This window comes from Diospyros lotus, chromosome 3, assembly GCF_014633365.1.
Source record: "Diospyros lotus cultivar Yz01 chromosome 3, ASM1463336v1, whole genome shotgun sequence".
Classification (NCBI taxonomy): Eukaryota; Viridiplantae; Streptophyta; class Magnoliopsida; order Ericales; family Ebenaceae; genus Diospyros; species Diospyros lotus.
In genome coordinates this window covers 20,881,644-20,898,261 of record NC_068340.1, presented here as the reverse complement: position 1 = coordinate 20,898,261, position 16,618 = coordinate 20,881,644, and the positions used below count along the sequence as shown (strand labels likewise).

Genomic DNA, 16,618 nt, shown 5'->3' with positions numbered 1-16,618 from the left:
ACCTCAGGAAGCTTGATAGGCTCGGCATACTTGCACTCGTATTGGCGAATGACTGAGTTCGCCCGGGATAACTTGTAGCTCATCCGAGATAGCTCTGCCTCTAGCTCTTGAATACGTAGGTCTGAAGCCTGCCGCTGGGAGGATAACTCCTCCAAGTTCTTCCTGTGGCTCTCCAGTAACTCGTCCTTCTCCTGCAGCTGGATGTCTAGCTCCAAGGTCTTCTTGGAAGCTTGAGAGAAACGTCTAGAAAAGTTCGAAACGAGTGTGACCACCTGCAATGGGCAAGACAAGTAAGGACAACATAGATGAGACTGGAGGATGTTGATAAAGTATAGGTGATTACCTAGGCCAGATACTTGCACAATGTGGCTTCTATGGCCTCCGAGGACTGCTCGGCCAGCACCTGACGATCGGCGGGAGTGGCAAAGTGGTGAATCATACGTCTTGCCACCTGAGTGTTCCGACTGAGATCGCTTGCCTTCACTCCCCAATCAGGAACATGGTCTGGACTGTGGGGAGGAGACTCCGGGGCTGGCATGAGCTCTCTCGGAGGATGGGAAGTCATCTTCCTCTTAGCACGACTAGGCTCTTCTTCCTCAGCAGGTGGAGCATTCAAGGCAGCCTTTCCCCCCATCAGAGTTGGGGCGCCCTCGTCCTCCGCGGGTCTCCGTTTGTTCTTTCCTCAGATGAAAGCTGTGCTCACCATCTCAGCTGCAAATGCGCAAACAAGATATTAAGGGCAAGAAAAGCAAGTTAGAAAAGTATAAAAATAGTAAAAAAATGATTACCCAAAGTGACATCAGGCTCGAAGCAAGTGTGAGTGGATAAACCCCCCAGGTACAAGGTGCGATCACATATCAGGACCCGAGCGCTGAAAAGGTTCAGCTCCCTCAAGATCTGAATATTATGAAGCTCGTCCCGCGTGATCTTGCGACTACGGACCTTTGAGGGTTGGAAAGCCCACTCAACTGGCACCCCGAAGCTGACCCCCCGGTTTTTCAAGCCAGCAAAGAAAAATCTACTCTTCCATCGTTTTACCGATGTGGGGTTATCGACTACGAACTGACGCTGGTTGAGGGAGGAAAAGGCAAATCGAGGTTCAGTTTTGCTAATGGAAATTACCTTGAACATCCTAAATAAAAGTTGAGCAATGGGCTCAATGTCCCGAGCTCGACAGCAGAGAACGAAGGTAGACAGGCACCTCCAGCCATTGGGAGTCAACTGAGAGGGGCATAACCCCACGATAGCGAACACCTCAACTACAAGAGTCGCGAGAGGGAATCTAAGGCCGGCAGCCAAGGCTTGCTCGTAAACGGTGATACATCCATAAGGGGCCTGGTGAGCTTTCAGACCTCAGGGTTCACTATACCAATACTCATCATGAATGAGGTGATATTTTCAGAGGAGGGGAAACAACTCTCTCTTGGTCATGGTAGAATGGTCAGTGGTTAGATCCTCGGGTAAGCCTCCTAAGCTGGGATCACTATTCACATGAGACTCTGAAGTGGGATAAAGTGAAATTCTAGCAGGCCTCCTAAGTTTCCTGGGCCTACGAAGGGGGCTATGGGAGGGGCTGGATAACTCGATATTTGATTCCTCACTACTAGAGCTAGTACTAGAGTTTTCTGAATCAGAGGAAGAAGACATGTTAAAAAACGAACAGAAGTAGTTAAGAGATGGTCACTGGCCAAGAGAGTGAAGGCCGAGGTCATGTAGGAACAACCATGACTGGGCTTGAGCCTAGGAGAACTCAATAGGCGCGATCTAGCTTGAAAAAATCTCGAGTCACGCCTGCGAAAAAGAAGAGCCAAAGAAACGGGTTAGTCAAGTTGAACCTTGTTTTAAAGATTATTTTGTTATCATTAACAAAGGAAAAGCCCAAGGGTCGGCCATGGCTAACCCAAGGGGATAAAAATATATATATAATAATAATAATAAATAATAAAAAGAAAAAAAAAAGAGGCAAAAGTCTCAAGGGTCGGCCATGGCTGACCCAAGGACGCCCCTGTATCTATATATATATATTATATATATGTATAGAAATTAGATATTAAAAAAAATGCAGAAAGAAGAAGCTGGAGGGAGGGTCGGCCATGGCCGATGCAGCTAGGGCCGAGCCCCCCAGCCCTGGCCGACCTCGGCCAGGCCGAGCCAAGCGCTCGGCCTCGCCGAGATCTGGTGAGGCCGAGCATGGCCGAGGAAGCTCGGCCTCGCCAAGGCGAGGTCGGGCCAGGCCAGGCCGACCTCGGCCATGGCCGAGGCGGCCTGGCCAAGTCGACCTCGGCCAGGCAGAGGCGCTTGGCCGAGGGAAAGTTTAATTTAAAAAAAAAAAAAACAAACAAACAAATACAAACAAAAAGGGAGCATAATGCAAAAAAAATAAACAAATAACAAGTAAGGAAAAATAAAAACAAATGAGGATGGGAAAGACTAACCTCAAGAAGTTGAATGCTTGTCTTGAAATAATAATTGTGGGGTGAGGCCTTAGGGCTTATATAGAGGGGACCCAAGGGGGGAAAAAATTCAAAACGACAATGTTTCCCTCCAAACGAATTTTTCTCTCCAACCAAAACTCATCCCTATAATTTCAAGGTAATAAATGAGGTTTTCAGGCACTAATCTCAACTTTAAAAACACTCTCGTGCGTTTTGGGAAAAATCAACAGTCAAGTAACCTACTCCTCGACCCAGCATGATTTTCAGCTCGGCTCAAGGAGTGGGGGGCAAGTGATGTGGCACCAACCGAAATTACTTGAATACCCCTATGTGCTGATAGTCTCACCTGCCACTTGGATCACCTGAGAAACCGACACGTGGCAAGTCAACACCCCAGAGCGGAGCCCGGGAAATTCGGGTCAAACCGCAAGACCCGTTCCAACTTGACCGAGATTCTCGGGAGTCGTGCTCGCTCATCTTGGATACCCCAAAATAGGTTCGCCTATAAAAGACAAGGACTCTCGCCAGGTATATTCAAGCTTTACAGCTCTCTCATTTACTACTACTTGCATTTATTTTACTGATTTGAGCATCGGAGTCCACCCCGGTGGATCCAAGCCCCGGCCCTCCATTGTCTTGCAGGTTCTACACCCGAGGTCTGACATCTCCAAATTCGAGATTCCATTCCTGAGATTCAGTCGCAAAGATAATACGTGATGGTCGATCCCAAAAATCATCATCAATTAGTGTTCTTCTCTTGGTTAGAAAGAAAGGGAAACCCCATGGTCAAAGGACACTAGCAGGCCATCGAGGGGCTTGAGACACCTGGCCACCCCTTTGTGTTGGCTTGCAGTGCCTTCACTTAGGAAAGATTTATCAGGCTATCCACACGCTCTATTGGGTAGAACCCTTTGTAATGTTTTTTGTGAAATGGTAACTTAGTTTCTCTAGTCACTGTGATACTCTAACCAATTTAATTCTACAGCGCAACCTTTTTTTTTTCTAGTTATTAAATTACTATTGATTTAATATTATAATTATACACAACTCTAATACGATTCCAAAATTTTGATTAGAAAGCCCAATTCTTTGGGTGGATACTAAATTTCATTTTCAATTTATGTCGTAAAATATATGATTATATAAATATAATTGAAACAATTATGTTAAGTAAGGGTGGTTTAGGACTTAAAAGCCCTCCAATTAATACAAGAGTGGGATTAAGCAAATTGCTCCCATACCAAGACTAACGTTCGACCACAACCCAAATCACAGATTATATTATCCTAATCTTTTTTTGGCTTAAACCATTCAGATTGTAGTGGTAAGCAACAATTTCAAAAAATATTTTATATTTTTGGGTACCATGGGTTTGAAAAAAGTACGCAAATATGGGCAAAAGTAGAAGCTTGTCTTTCGGGAATTTGAGGTGGCTAATGTATGGTTTGAAACTTGATGGACCCCACCCCCAAACTCTACCTCTTTGAAGGCCACCTACATCCACATTCTTCCATCCAATCCTTCCTCGGTCTTCTCCGGCACACCCGCAAAAGTACAGCGTGCATACCTTCCAAATAGCCCGTCACCTTGCCCTTATTCATGTTGATATCAACCTTATTGTCTTCAGTAAGTGTCTCTTCAATTCAAATCTTGGGTTTGGTTGACTTCCATACAGAGTTAGACCATCAATGCCAGGCGCCATCCATGTTTCAGGTATAAACAGCTTCCCTCCTATATTCAACTTTCACCCAACAACACTTCCTTTACTGTCATAACTTTTAAGAGTTGTATTCAATCTCCTTCCAGTTCTGGACTTCAAGGATCTTCCATCTTCATCAATTTTAGTGAAGGGTAAGTGGGTAATTGCCGTACTTTTATTTGCTTCTTCAAGATTTGAATGTGTGTAGTTAGCTGGAATTTGATGGGGTTTCTTTCTTCTGGTTGTGAAATGCAGTTTCCATGGGGAAAAGAGAATATCAAACATGGGACAAGGGCGAATTCTCTTTGTAATGATTCTCAATTTCTTTCCAGCTTATATCACCGTTACTTATGGTTTTGGTAACCAGGTTCTGTTGATGTTGATTTTAGTACAGCCCGTTGACAACCCTTCGTGACAATGTGACTATTACACTTTGGGATGTTGAGGGGAACGAAATGTCACACAGAGGTTGAACATACTCTTTAATTTTTAAGTGGCAGAATTTGAATTTATCTGTGATGTGTATTGGTTTTTCTATCACAAATTAGGCTAATGGAGCTAATCTTTTGGTCTAACAGTTGTTCAAACCTTGTTGGTTCTGGAAAAAGGTTCCTGGGATGATTTTATTCCCCTTGAAGGAGGGGGACAGGTGCATATGAATATGCAGTTTGTCCTCAGTGAAGAAGAGCGCAATCGGATTCGTAGCATGGTACAGTTTCCCTTTCCTATTCGTTGTTCCTTCATTTAAGAAGTTGGTTTTGCAAGATACAAGAAAATTTTATATAGTAAATAACATGTTAATGGTTTAATATCCCTAGAACCAATATTGCAAATGCATTTTGGTCACCATGTTGTTGGGATCTATTGGTTTCCTATTTGAGGGATATTTTTATGTGTCTGTAGAGAGAATCTGCAATGAAGAAGAAATATGGTGAACAGCTTAGTAGCGGTCTTAGATGTTCAGAGATGGCTAGTTCTGCTGGTGGTATTCTTGTGTCTTCTTCATTTGCAAGCATTGAGGTCTCAGGTTTGATCATGCTACTTAAATTTACAAAATAAGGGAAAATGGAAGGAAAAAGTAACAAAAAATGCTTTTAATTTTCAACTCACTCTTCTGTTGCACTTCTACTGAAAAGGCCTTGATGTTGAGTGGTCTGTCTTCTCAAGATTCGCTGAAATGTGGGACACACAATGAGGTGGTGAGCAATAGAGATCTATCTGCTGGCGTATTGTCCAATTCAAAACATGATGCTGGGAAACACGAACGAAAATTTCCTGTTACCCAAATTTTCAGAGTTAAGGATCAATTACATTTCCTTCTTAATTCATATATCTATTTCATCAAAAGTTTCAAAAGGCATTCCGAGCTTTCCTAACAGTCAAAACCACCTGTTTTAGAATGATACAGATGGAAGTGAAGAGACTTCATCTACAGCCTGTGTGTCAAAAAGAAGGAATGTGCATCTAGGTGAGATAAATCACAGTAACTCAGTTGAGCAAATTGGAACCTGGTCATTCCATCTTGATGATCCTGAAAGACATGTTTATTTTCAAGATACTCCCTCAACTACAGAGAAGACTTCAGTTGCCTCCATCCTGAAGAATTGGCAGGCCGATCAACTGGAGAAGCAGGAACCACTTGAGAAAACTTCTAGCAATGTAAGGAAGGTAATAAGTGCCTTTGAAAGTAGTCTAGCTAAGGTATATTTGTTTGGGTACTCCATGAAGTATTCTCCATGTACTATTGCAAGTTAATTACTTTATGTCCATATGAGATTCAAAGACATATACCGATCAAAAACAGGATATGAGAGTTGGAATGAAACCATCGCCTTCAAAATTGCATTCTGATAAAGTTGGACCAGAAGCTCACATTGAAGTAGATTTGAAAAAAATAAATCAGCCGGGCAAACTGCCTTCTGGAAGGCTCAAGAACCCTTTTCTAACTGGGGAGTTGCAACATATCCAGGTATACAAAACATTAAGGGAAGATTCACACGGGAGCAAATTTTCTCAGGATTCTGGGCAGTTGAAGGAGCCAAGTGCAATACAGATTGAACCGATGACAAAGCACAAAAAGCCACTCGAACATTTGGTGAGAATACCTGAAGTTGAAGCAACTACAGTTTCACAAAGCATGGATAAGGGGCGATCCTTTCCGGCTAACCAGCTAGGTTCAAGTAGTGGTACATTTATGGAGGGGAATGCAATTGACATTCGCCCAACTGATTCACACGAAATTTATACCTTAGGATCTTCGGAGGATAAATTGAAGTCAGCAGCTTTTTTTGAAAATGATAATCTTTCTTCTGAAATCTATGATACCTGGATATTTCCAGATCATGCCAAAAGATTATGTATAACAACTGGAAGCAAACAAATAATGGATTTAGTAGGAAGCTGTGGGATTCAAGAAAGGGTTCATAAAAGCGAGCAGAGATGCCAATTTCCAGAAAATGTGGAGAAGGTATCCCCACTTTACTCTGGTTTATATTTTGTTATTGCTACTTTTATATTTTGTTATGGTCATAATCAGATAAATACTAGATGGTTGGAATTTGAAACCCCTACAAGATGCAAGGATTCATTCAATAAGATAAAAGTAGAAGTTTCGTTAGTTGCAGCAGTGTGTTATGCTAACAATCCATCTTATGAAACATAAACCCGCATGGTGGAGATGTACATTTTGTATTGGAATTGAGTAATCCTTGTGGTAGCATAATTAATTCAGCATAGTATGCAGTTTTCAAGCCACAAGGAGGTGAAGAAAGGTGGCAGAACTTCTCCCGAGTTGAGAAAATCAACATTTGAGAGTTCTCTGGAAGATGAAACTGCTCGTGGACCAATGGGACAGGTTATGTCATATACTAAACTGTGTTTCTTATATTTAGCCTTATTTCAGTGTTGTGGTGATGACTAAATGTGCTCTCATGTCATCCTTGGAATTGCTATATGCCTCGTGTCATTAATCATAACATTCTGGGGCCAATGTTTCCTAATGTATCTTCAGTTATGCAATTAAATAAGATGCGTGTAAGTTGTGTGGTTAATAAGATCAACCTACGCAGAGAAGGTAATAATACAGCAAGTTCAAAGTAATTAAATCACATATCTTCTAGCTGATGTTTATACCAAAGAGTCTGTCATTAGTCATTACTTGTTTCAATTATTGGTTTCCCAACTGGGAAGAAGGAAACTACTTTTCAAAGGTTAGGAAGGTAAAAGAATTTCAATTTTCTTTCTCTCTTTTTGCAGGCAATAAAAGTTGCAATAATGATAGCTTTCGGCACACTTGTTCTTCTTACAAGACAAAGAAAACCCAGGTTCACCACTTCATTTGTCTTTGTTTTAGTACTTCAAATCTAGACGCTAGCACTAGCATATTAATTAATGCTTTTTGGCCTTGAAATTCAAGTGTATCAACTTCAATGTCCTATCTGATAATGCAGATAAGAGCTCGTTTATGGGATTGAATACAACTCGTCTCTTCACCACCCGCAGGGCCAGAACAGTTTCTCTTAATTTCTTTTTGTTGCATTTAGTAGAACATCGACAAACAAGCTCTGCAGGGTTGCTTATGCAGATTGTTCTGTTGTAAATTTCAGTCACAGTGATTTTTATTTGTATTATATTTTAACTATTTTTATATTAAAATTTATATTTATAAAAAAAATCTTATATTCTTTTAATTTACACTTTATCACGCATTTTCGTTTCTTACTTTCTTAAAAAATGCCATTTACCTGTTTTTGTTTCGTATTTTTAACTTCCGTTTTTGTACAACCTAAATTTATAGTAGTTAAATGAGACTTATCATATTATATATCTCTTTGTTTATTTGGTAATTCACTATTAATGGGTCATTTTTATTTATTTACTTTAGTTTTGTCAATTAAGAATGAATAAATAAATAAATTCAATGAGATTAATATTATTGAAAGAAGTAAAGAATTTTATAATTTAAAATAATATTTTATTTTATTTTTAAAAAAATCCTGTTCTTAATCACTAACCAAATGTAACAATATTATTATAAGAGACTTATAATAATAAGTCTCTTATAATTTTTACAGCCGCAAAAATTTTACATCAACGCCACGCATAATAAATTAATAATAATCCGTTATTTACAAGAGACTTATAGTATGACTATTTTGAGAGCTATTTAGTCAATAATCCCAATAAAAACCTGACATGCCCCAGCCACGTGGGGTCCTTTTTTAGGCTGGACCGGTTTCCAACCCGGCCCACCCCAAATCAGAGCCCTACTATAAAACCCTAATTCAAAAACCCCCCACTGCATCTTCATCGTCACTTTCTTGCTCGTTCTCTTTTCTCCCAAACACTAAAAACTTCAGAGGATGGTTCGAAGCATCAAAAACCCTAAGAAAGCCAAACGGAAAAACAAGGTCTGAATTTATACTTCATGTTCTACGGTTAATATGTTAGCTAGGGTTAGTGAATTGAGATTTCTGTATTTAAATTGTAGGGTTCGAAGAAAGAGGAGGGGTCTTCGTCTTCGAGTTCGATACCATCGTTGCCGGCGAAGGTATGGCAACCAGGCGTCGATAATATTGAGGAAGGAGAGGAGCTCCAGTGTGACCCCTCTGCGTACAATTCACTCCACGCGTTTCACATCGGCTGGCCCTGTTTAAGGTCTTTCAATCTTTCATACACACATATATTTGTATGTGTTTATATGTTTTTGTGTTGGGTGGATAGATAGAAGAACAGAGGGGTAAATGTATGTGTTTGATTTTTTGTTTGTGATGATATGCTTGGGAACTTTCAACGTCTAGTTTTATTGAATTCGGATAATTGGCACAGCTTTGATGTGCTTCGTGATTCTCTGGGGTTGGTTCGGACCGAGTTCCCCCACACCGTGTATTGTGTTGCTGGCACTCAGGTGAGCGAGTCTTCATATTTTATTAGGATGATGGCTGTAACTGGGATTTGATTAATCTTTCGTCATCTTGGATGGGTTTAATTGAAAGTTGCAATATTTACCGTGTTCTGTCAAGGCTAATTCTTTTCCTATGTATACTATTTATGTTTTACTTTCTCTGTCTATCCTGAAATGTTAAAAGAAATAGGTATGGCCATAACATGTATATTCTTAATATATTTGCAACCTTAGACGGACTGTATCATTCATGTTTTCTGCTTTTTCTACATACGGAGTAGTTTAAGTTGTAGCTTTTCTAAATGTTAAGAGCAATGGGAGTTTACTTGCAAATGGTATGCTTTATGGAAGTTACCTAGCTATCCTAAACATAACTTTGGTTGAGGTAGCTTGTTCTAGTTGTAAATTTGTCATCCTAGTGCCAGCTATGTGCTCCTATATATATTCTACAACTCACTTGAAGGTGAAGATTAGCTTCTTAGGCTTCTTTCAACACCAGGTTGGTGTGTTTTTAATTTTGATGGTAGTGACACTAGCACCTCATAACTCCCAAATTTTTCTGCTATCAAATTTAGCTAACTTGATATGGCCATGGATAGAGATGATTGGAGTTCTAGAATTCATGTAGCAAAACTCACGTAGTGGGATGAAGGCTTGTGATTGTTGTTGTTTGTATCTTTCATACTCTTTTTAAGCCTTGTCCAGATATCTGTATTCCTGAACTAATGAACCATTGGCTTTTGATGTTTTTGTTTTTTTTTTTTTTTTTGGAAGGCAGAAAAAGCTTCTTGGAATTCTGTTGAAATATTTAAAATTTTCAACATTTCGGGGAAAAGACGAGAATTAGTCCCTTTGAAATCTAATGTCGATGGCTCTGATATGGATAGTGATAGCAGCGATAGTGATGGAGATGAAGTTCAGGATGGTGGATCCTCAATACCAGTTTTGCAGGTAATAGTCATTTTTTAACTGAATTTTCAACTGATTAGCATTTCATTTTTTTTTTTATGTATTAGTAGCAATTTAAGCTTTTCTCCTCTTTGAATTGCTTTTATCTTTTATTCATCCAGCTGCGGAAGGTAGCTCATGAAGGATCTGTTAATCGGATACGAGCCATGTCCCAAAACCCCCATATATGTGCATCCTGGGCAGATACGGGCCATGTGCAGGTTAAGTTAACATGGAGTTATTTTTTCCAAGTTATATATTGCAAATTTATAAGTTGATGGAGCATAAGGTAATTAACATTACCTTGAGTTAATGCCTAGGATATCTTTCTTAGATAATTGTACTGTAGTTGGTCACATGAAATAAATTAGATAAAACAGAAGAATATAATTTGTATTATCTAATCATCAAAAAGAAATTAGATAATACAAATTATATTCTTCTGTTCATCTTGTTGGCTGCTGACTATGCTAATGAGTAAAGCTTGCTTCCAGGCAGCTAGTGGAAAAGCTCTACATGCACCATCAGCCTTTTATGTGCTTAAGAGTCCGTGTGTGGCTCTTTTTATAATCCAATCACAAGTGCATTGCCATTTTTCACGGGGATGTTGCTTTTAACTTCTAATCCATGACACTGCTGCCTCAAACATCACACAATTTTTGCGCCAACTGGACTAAACTTCTGGGATCTGGTCAATTGCCAACTTAGAGTTTTTTTTTTTTTTCTTTTCTTTCTTCATTTAGTGTATGGGCGTGTAATTTTTTTTTTTTTTTGGGGGGGGGGGGGGGGGGCTGTTATTGAAGTTGTTTAAATGATGTAGTGATTTAGTAGGTACATGGATGCCAGATTTGATAGACGTAACTCTATGCAGGTATGGGACTTTAGCTCTCATTTAAATGCTTTGGCAGAATCAGAAACTGAGGCTAGCAGGGGATCTTCCACAGTTTTCAATCAGGCTCCATTAGTTAAGTTTGGTGGGCACAAAGATGAAGGCTATGCCATAGACTGGAGCCCTCTTGTCCCTGGGAGGCTTGTTTCTGGTACATCTTAACAATTTGTTTATTTAGTTGTTTATTGCTGTTTGTTCTGATTTCTTTTCCAAGGATATCTAGAAGCTATTGCTGCATGGTGGTATATCTTCTGATGTTGGCTTTCACCTTTCATCATCAAAGGGGACTGCAAAAATTGTATTCATTTGTGGGAACCGACATCTGATACAACATGGAATGTTGATGCTAATCCCTTTGTTGGACACACTGCAAGTGTTGAAGATCTACAAGTATGCTTCTTGATTGCAGTGAAGAGGATTGACCTTTTTGGTTTACATATATCATGAATTGAAATATAATGCTGTAACATTAACAGTTGTTTTAAAATTGTGTCCCTTTTTAGCTGTGCCTTTTCTAACTTTAATATTTGCAGTGGAGCCCTACAGAACCTTATATCTTTGCCTCTTGCTCTGTGGATGGGAACATTGCAATATGGGATATTCGATCAGGGAAATCACCAGCAGCTTCTATAAAGGCGCATAATGCAGATGTGAATGTTATATCATGGAATAGGTATTAGAGTATTATCACTAAGCAGCTGTCTCTGATAGGCTGATACTGATTTCTGCTTGTGCTTCATTGATTTTGAGTAGGCTTGCTAGCTGTATGCTGGCATCTGGATGTGATGATGGCACATTCTCCATTCGTGATCTGAGATTACTGAAGGTAAGATATACAAGGCATCTTATGACAGAAATACCAGATAGTGGTGGGAGATAAAGTATCCTCTTTTTCTATAAATCGTGAATAAGAAAAATTGATGTTAAGACTTATTTCTTAATTTGATTGGTGGCATTCCTTGTGCAATCTCATTCATCTCTGCCATTTAATATGGATTTACTCTAGTACATGGCCATTTGCTAGAGGGAACAGCTGATCTTGGTGGCTTCTAGTTACCCGTCCCCTCCTATATTTTCAATCTCTGGATTAGACTGTTTAGCTGTAAAGTCATAGCAGTTATCTTAATTCTATCTGCCACATTATTCTAAGAGTTAACTATATTGCTGTCTGTAATCTTGTGTATGTAAGAGAGAACTGGAAGCAGTCCCTGGTCTAAATTTTTCTTAATGAGGAAAGCCGCATCTCTTGTTCTCATGTGCCTTACTGCCTATGTGTTTATTATTTATTGGAGCCCCAGATTTTTTTTCTGCCGGTGTAGTAGATTGAGTTTTATCATAGTATCTATGTTCTGAACTTACTGCTCTTTTCTGTGGCAGGAGGGAGATTCTGTTGTAGCTCATTTTGAATATCATAAACATCCCATTACATCAATCGAATGGAGTCCGCATGAAGCCTCCACTTTAGCAGTTTCTTCATCCGACAATCAACTAACGTAAGATATCCTTTATTGCATGATAAAATTTGGCTGAGAAAATAGAAGACAGTCCAAATTAAAAGTCCTGGATAACCCTACGCTCTTTTTTGTGGGTGTATGCCTATCAAAAGTGGTAGAGAAAGACCATTAAACCTTGGTAGGAGACACTTACCTTTACATGAACTATAAAAACAGATCTAGAATTCGTGTAGTTGACCCTACATAGAGGGATGAGAAAAGGCTTGATATGATGTTGTATTTGCAGGATATGGGACCTTTCTCTAGAAAGAGACGAGGAAGAGGAGGCTGAGTTCAAAGCTCAAACAAGAGAACAAGTAAATGCCCCTGCAGATTTGCCACCACAACTGCTCTTTGTTCATCAGGTTACATACTTTTGGAAGAAGTTGTTCCTTTTATGCAAGGTGGTCTGTCATGCTAAAACACAAATAACATTTGGGAGTGTTTTCTAACAGGGCCAGAAAGATCTGAAAGAACTGCACTGGCATTCACAAATCCCTGGAATGCTCATATCAACAGCTGCAGATGGTTTTAACATTCTGATGCCTTCAAATCTTGAAAGTGCTCTTCCAGCAACAAATACTGCCTAAATATACAAAATAGTTTCGACTACTAAAGTTATTGCCTCCATGGAAAAGATTTTCGAAAGGCAGAGAAGTGAAGAGAACACTGTAGATCTCTGAATGATTTGGGCTCTACAGTGATAGCAATTTTGTTTTTTTTTTTTGTTTCATTTTTTTGTTTTTTTTTTTATAATTTATCTATGTGGGGGATTGTGTTGTTTCGTATTTTGTGTTGAGAATGCTTTTAGGAATTTGTTTAATCATAATATTAGAAACCCTGAGCTCTTGTTTAGTTACATAAACAATTTTTAGTTTTTTACTTGAATTTGCAAAAGGTTTTTCTTCTTATTTTTCAGTTAAAAATTAGTTTTTTCCTTAAATGACCAAAGAGACATGCAAGTAAATGAATTATGTATTAAAATATTAAAACTGTATTCTCTTTTGCTTTTTAATTTTGAATTTTGAATTTTAAATTTATTTTTAATTTTATGTTTTGATAGTCTATTTTTAAAAAATTGAAAAAGACATTCTCTTTATCATTTTAAAAAATTATTTTTCAAAATAGAAAATTAGAAAATATGTTTTCTTTAAAATTTTGAAAATAATTTTTTAATAATGTTTTATTTAATAAATTTGATTATTTAGTAAATTAGAAATATTTAATGTTAATATATTATTAAAAAATATATATACATTTTAAAGATAATGAATTTTGAAATATTTTTTTTATTATAATAATAAAATATGAATAAATAAAAATATTTTGAGTTTAGAATTTGTTTTGGATGAAAACATTCAAAATAATTTTTTGTTGTTTTGAGTTTTCTTTATAATTTTTTTTTATTTTCAAAAATGTATTTTAAAAAATAATATTGAGAACGCGTTTTATTATTTTAAAAAATTAAAAATTAAAAATGACTTGAAAACAGTAAAGAGAACACAGTCTAAGCGTTTGATTTTTTTGCCTTACTGGCTCTTTTTTTTCAATGAAGTCTCAATTAAATTTTTTATAATTTATAGATGGTAATGGTTCAGTATTTGTCATTGTGTTATCTCATAAGTTTGGGTTTAGGGTAAAATATAAAAAAAAAAATTGATTTATTATAATTTTTAAATTTATTAATCAAATTTTTAATTAATTATAATTATAACTTCAGTTGATTAGTTTTTATGGTTAAATAATGATTTGGTATTAGGTGAATAATGAATTAATTAAAATATATTCAGTATATTTATTTGATTAATTAAAATGAAGTTAATAAAGTGTATTTAATGAAACCTTGTCACTTTTAGATAATCATAAAATAGTGTCACACTTACGGGATGTTTGGTATTAGAGAATTTTTTAAATTTTTATAATTTATGATTTCTCATAATGTTCTTAGAAATCTTTTATTCTTAATTACAAAAATCGTCTTTTTTTTTTTTTTTTGTCAAAAATCAACAATTTTTGAGTACATCTTTGTGGATTTCATTGTTCTTAATAGAGATAAAAAAATATATATAATTTTTTCATTTGTTAATTGGTTAAAGGATGCTGATTAATTAGTTTGAGTTTTTGTTGTTGGTTTACTTCAAGAATTAATACATATGAGTAGTATATTTTTATCTGTTGTCTTGGTTGAGTTTTTGCATATGCATTGCTTCCAGAATTGAGACACCTGAGCAGGCCTTTTATGGTGATTTTTTTGTTGAGTTATACTTTTGGTTTACTTCTATAATTGAACCATATGAGCAGGTATTTTTATCTGTTTCTTAATTTTGGTTTTCTCATATGGTTTGCTTCCAAAGTTTAGTGAGTAAGTAGTTACATTTTTAAAATTTAGTAAGTGTATGTTAAATTTATCACAAAATTCAGTTAGTAAGTAGTTATATTTTTAAAGTTCAATAAGTGTATGTTAAATTCTTTACCCTTGTGGACATTTTCCTTTAGCCACTTTAGATTACGTTAGCCACTTTGGTATTTTTCGTTTACAAGATCAAATGGTAATGTAACGGTTGATGGATGGTTGACGTTGAACAAAGTTCAGTGAACAAATAATAATAATTCAAAGTTTAATGAATAAATAGCTATATTTTTAAAATTTAGTGAATATATATTAAATTTACCTAGCATCAGTCCACAAAGGTTCGTGGACTTGCCTTAAAGATTTTTGCCAATTTTACAATGGCTTTGTTTCTTTCAAAGATTGCATTGATACAATTTTGTAGTATTTTTGTAATATCCAAGAAATTAGGATTATTTGAAAGTAAACGTTTTATTAGAAAAATGAAATTTCGGGCAAAATTGGTATCTAAATAGCCCAAAAATTTGATTGAATCGGTTGCAGGGAGTGCCCTGGAGCCAAAATGCCAAAAGAAAATGATATGGCCATGATGAGTATTTTGAGAAATGATTTATGACATCAAAAGAAATGAAATCATGAACGATTTTCGCTGCAGCTAAAATGTAGCTACTATTTAAACTGCAAAATCGAATTGTTATAAAAGACTTATGGGAAGTCAAAAGAAGCTTGAGGGGGTTTCGATTTTTCATAAGAAACAACCTTTCAGTAGTTTCAGAAAGAAACGAAAGGGTTTAAGGCCAAAACGAAGATTTGGGCCTAAATGCAGTTTTCTAAAATTGACAGAGGGAGGTTGAAATGACATTTTTTTCAGAATCTTAGAGGATGAAATGAAGAGTTCAAAGCTTGAGGGACTTAATGGAAGTTATAGAAACTTCTGAGGCTTCATGGAAAGACCAAAAAGTAAAGAAGTAAAAATGAAAAGAGCAAAAGTGTAATTTTCAAAACTTGGAAGCTGCCATGGCAGACCAAGTTTCTTCCCACCCTTCCCATCACTGAATTCGTTGGCAAAAGACTTGAATGGAGTGGGCTGAGGGACTTTAGGGCAACAACTAGGCCGACAATCGGCCTTGGCATTGATCGAAATGGCCAAATTTTAGCCGAAAATGGCCGAAAAATTTGCCACTTTAATCAAGTTTTTGAGGGCTATTTCGGTGGATTTTGGATGGATATATGGTAAAGGGAGACATCAGAGGCCTTGGGTTGCTCGAGATCTGTCGTTTTGGGATTCAAATTTGGCTATAAATAGAGGATATAGTGGCCGAGGGTTTTGCAAGATTTGAGCTTCAAATCAACATTGTTTTTGAACAAGTTGAGGCACCAAACCACAAGGCTTTTGTTGATCATGAGATAGGATCATTTCTGAAAATTTTGAAGAATTTTGGAGTTCATCTGAGGGGTGATCGGAGCTTCGCCGTAAAAATCGTGTATTTAACGTGACCAATGATATCAACATGTATTTATGCATTTCATAGTCATGTCATGCATGCAGTCTACGTGATGGATACATATCAGAGCATGCAATATGATGAAAGTATTCTTGATGATCGAGTTTTTAAACATAAATCACTTACGAACTAAGCATTTTTCATAAAACTAAATCAAGTTGGGAAGTACCACTTACCTTCTCAAGCTACCTCGATATTCGAGCCGAGCTTCAAAATTCATGCATTGCCTCGATTTGCGTGCCAAACTCAAAATTCGCACAAGTCACTTCAACTCAAGCATCATAATCACCATAATTATTTAAATAAGCATCCAAAACCTATTTTCCATAATTTCTTGCATTTTCTTTATTTTTCTCTCTATTTTTCTTCAATAAATCCAAAATTAAATATTTCTAA

General features: G+C 37.0%; 2 protein-coding genes across 21 annotated transcripts in view; both read left to right on the top strand.

Annotated features, from left to right (window-relative positions):
* LOC127797210 (uncharacterized) overlaps positions 1 to 7,823 on the top strand; it is a 67,220-nt gene extending 59,397 nt beyond the window's left edge. For 2 of the 20 annotated variants that reach the window (XM_052329875.1, XM_052329872.1), the window contains exons 3-12: positions 4,390 to 4,441; positions 4,529 to 4,602; positions 4,713 to 4,843; positions 5,038 to 5,162; positions 5,249 to 5,429; positions 5,533 to 5,835; positions 5,939 to 6,601; positions 6,878 to 6,988; positions 7,390 to 7,457; positions 7,584 to 7,823. In XM_052329875.1, the coding sequence (XP_052185835.1) occupies positions 4,390 to 4,441; positions 4,529 to 4,602; positions 4,713 to 4,843; positions 5,038 to 5,162; positions 5,249 to 5,429; positions 5,533 to 5,835; positions 5,939 to 6,601; positions 6,878 to 6,988; positions 7,390 to 7,457; positions 7,584 to 7,587 (1,712 nt within the window). In that variant the 3' untranslated portion in view covers positions 7,588 to 7,823. Of the gene's footprint in view, positions 1 to 3,142; positions 4,149 to 4,241; positions 4,287 to 4,389; positions 4,442 to 4,501; positions 4,603 to 4,712; positions 4,844 to 5,037; positions 5,163 to 5,248; positions 5,430 to 5,532; positions 5,836 to 5,938; positions 6,602 to 6,877; positions 6,989 to 7,389; positions 7,458 to 7,583 lie in introns of those variants that run through there. The other 18 variants (XM_052329873.1, XM_052329874.1, XM_052329886.1 and 15 more) reach the window with 17 other exon arrangements.
* A 235-nt stretch (positions 7,824 to 8,058) lies between these two features.
* LOC127797213 (protein HEAT STRESS TOLERANT DWD 1-like) lies at positions 8,059 to 13,249 on the top strand. Its single transcript, XM_052329893.1, has 12 exons — positions 8,059 to 8,543; positions 8,624 to 8,790; positions 8,962 to 9,040; positions 9,812 to 9,988; positions 10,108 to 10,206; positions 10,857 to 11,025; positions 11,158 to 11,264; positions 11,408 to 11,547; positions 11,628 to 11,700; positions 12,252 to 12,367; positions 12,615 to 12,732; positions 12,823 to 13,249. Exons 1-12 carry the CDS (start codon positions 8,496 to 8,498, stop codon positions 12,955 to 12,957), a joined length of 1,428 nt encoding a protein of 475 aa, XP_052185853.1. The 5' UTR covers positions 8,059 to 8,495; the 3' UTR covers positions 12,958 to 13,249.
* The last annotated feature ends 3,369 nt before the right edge of the window (positions 13,250 to 16,618 follow it).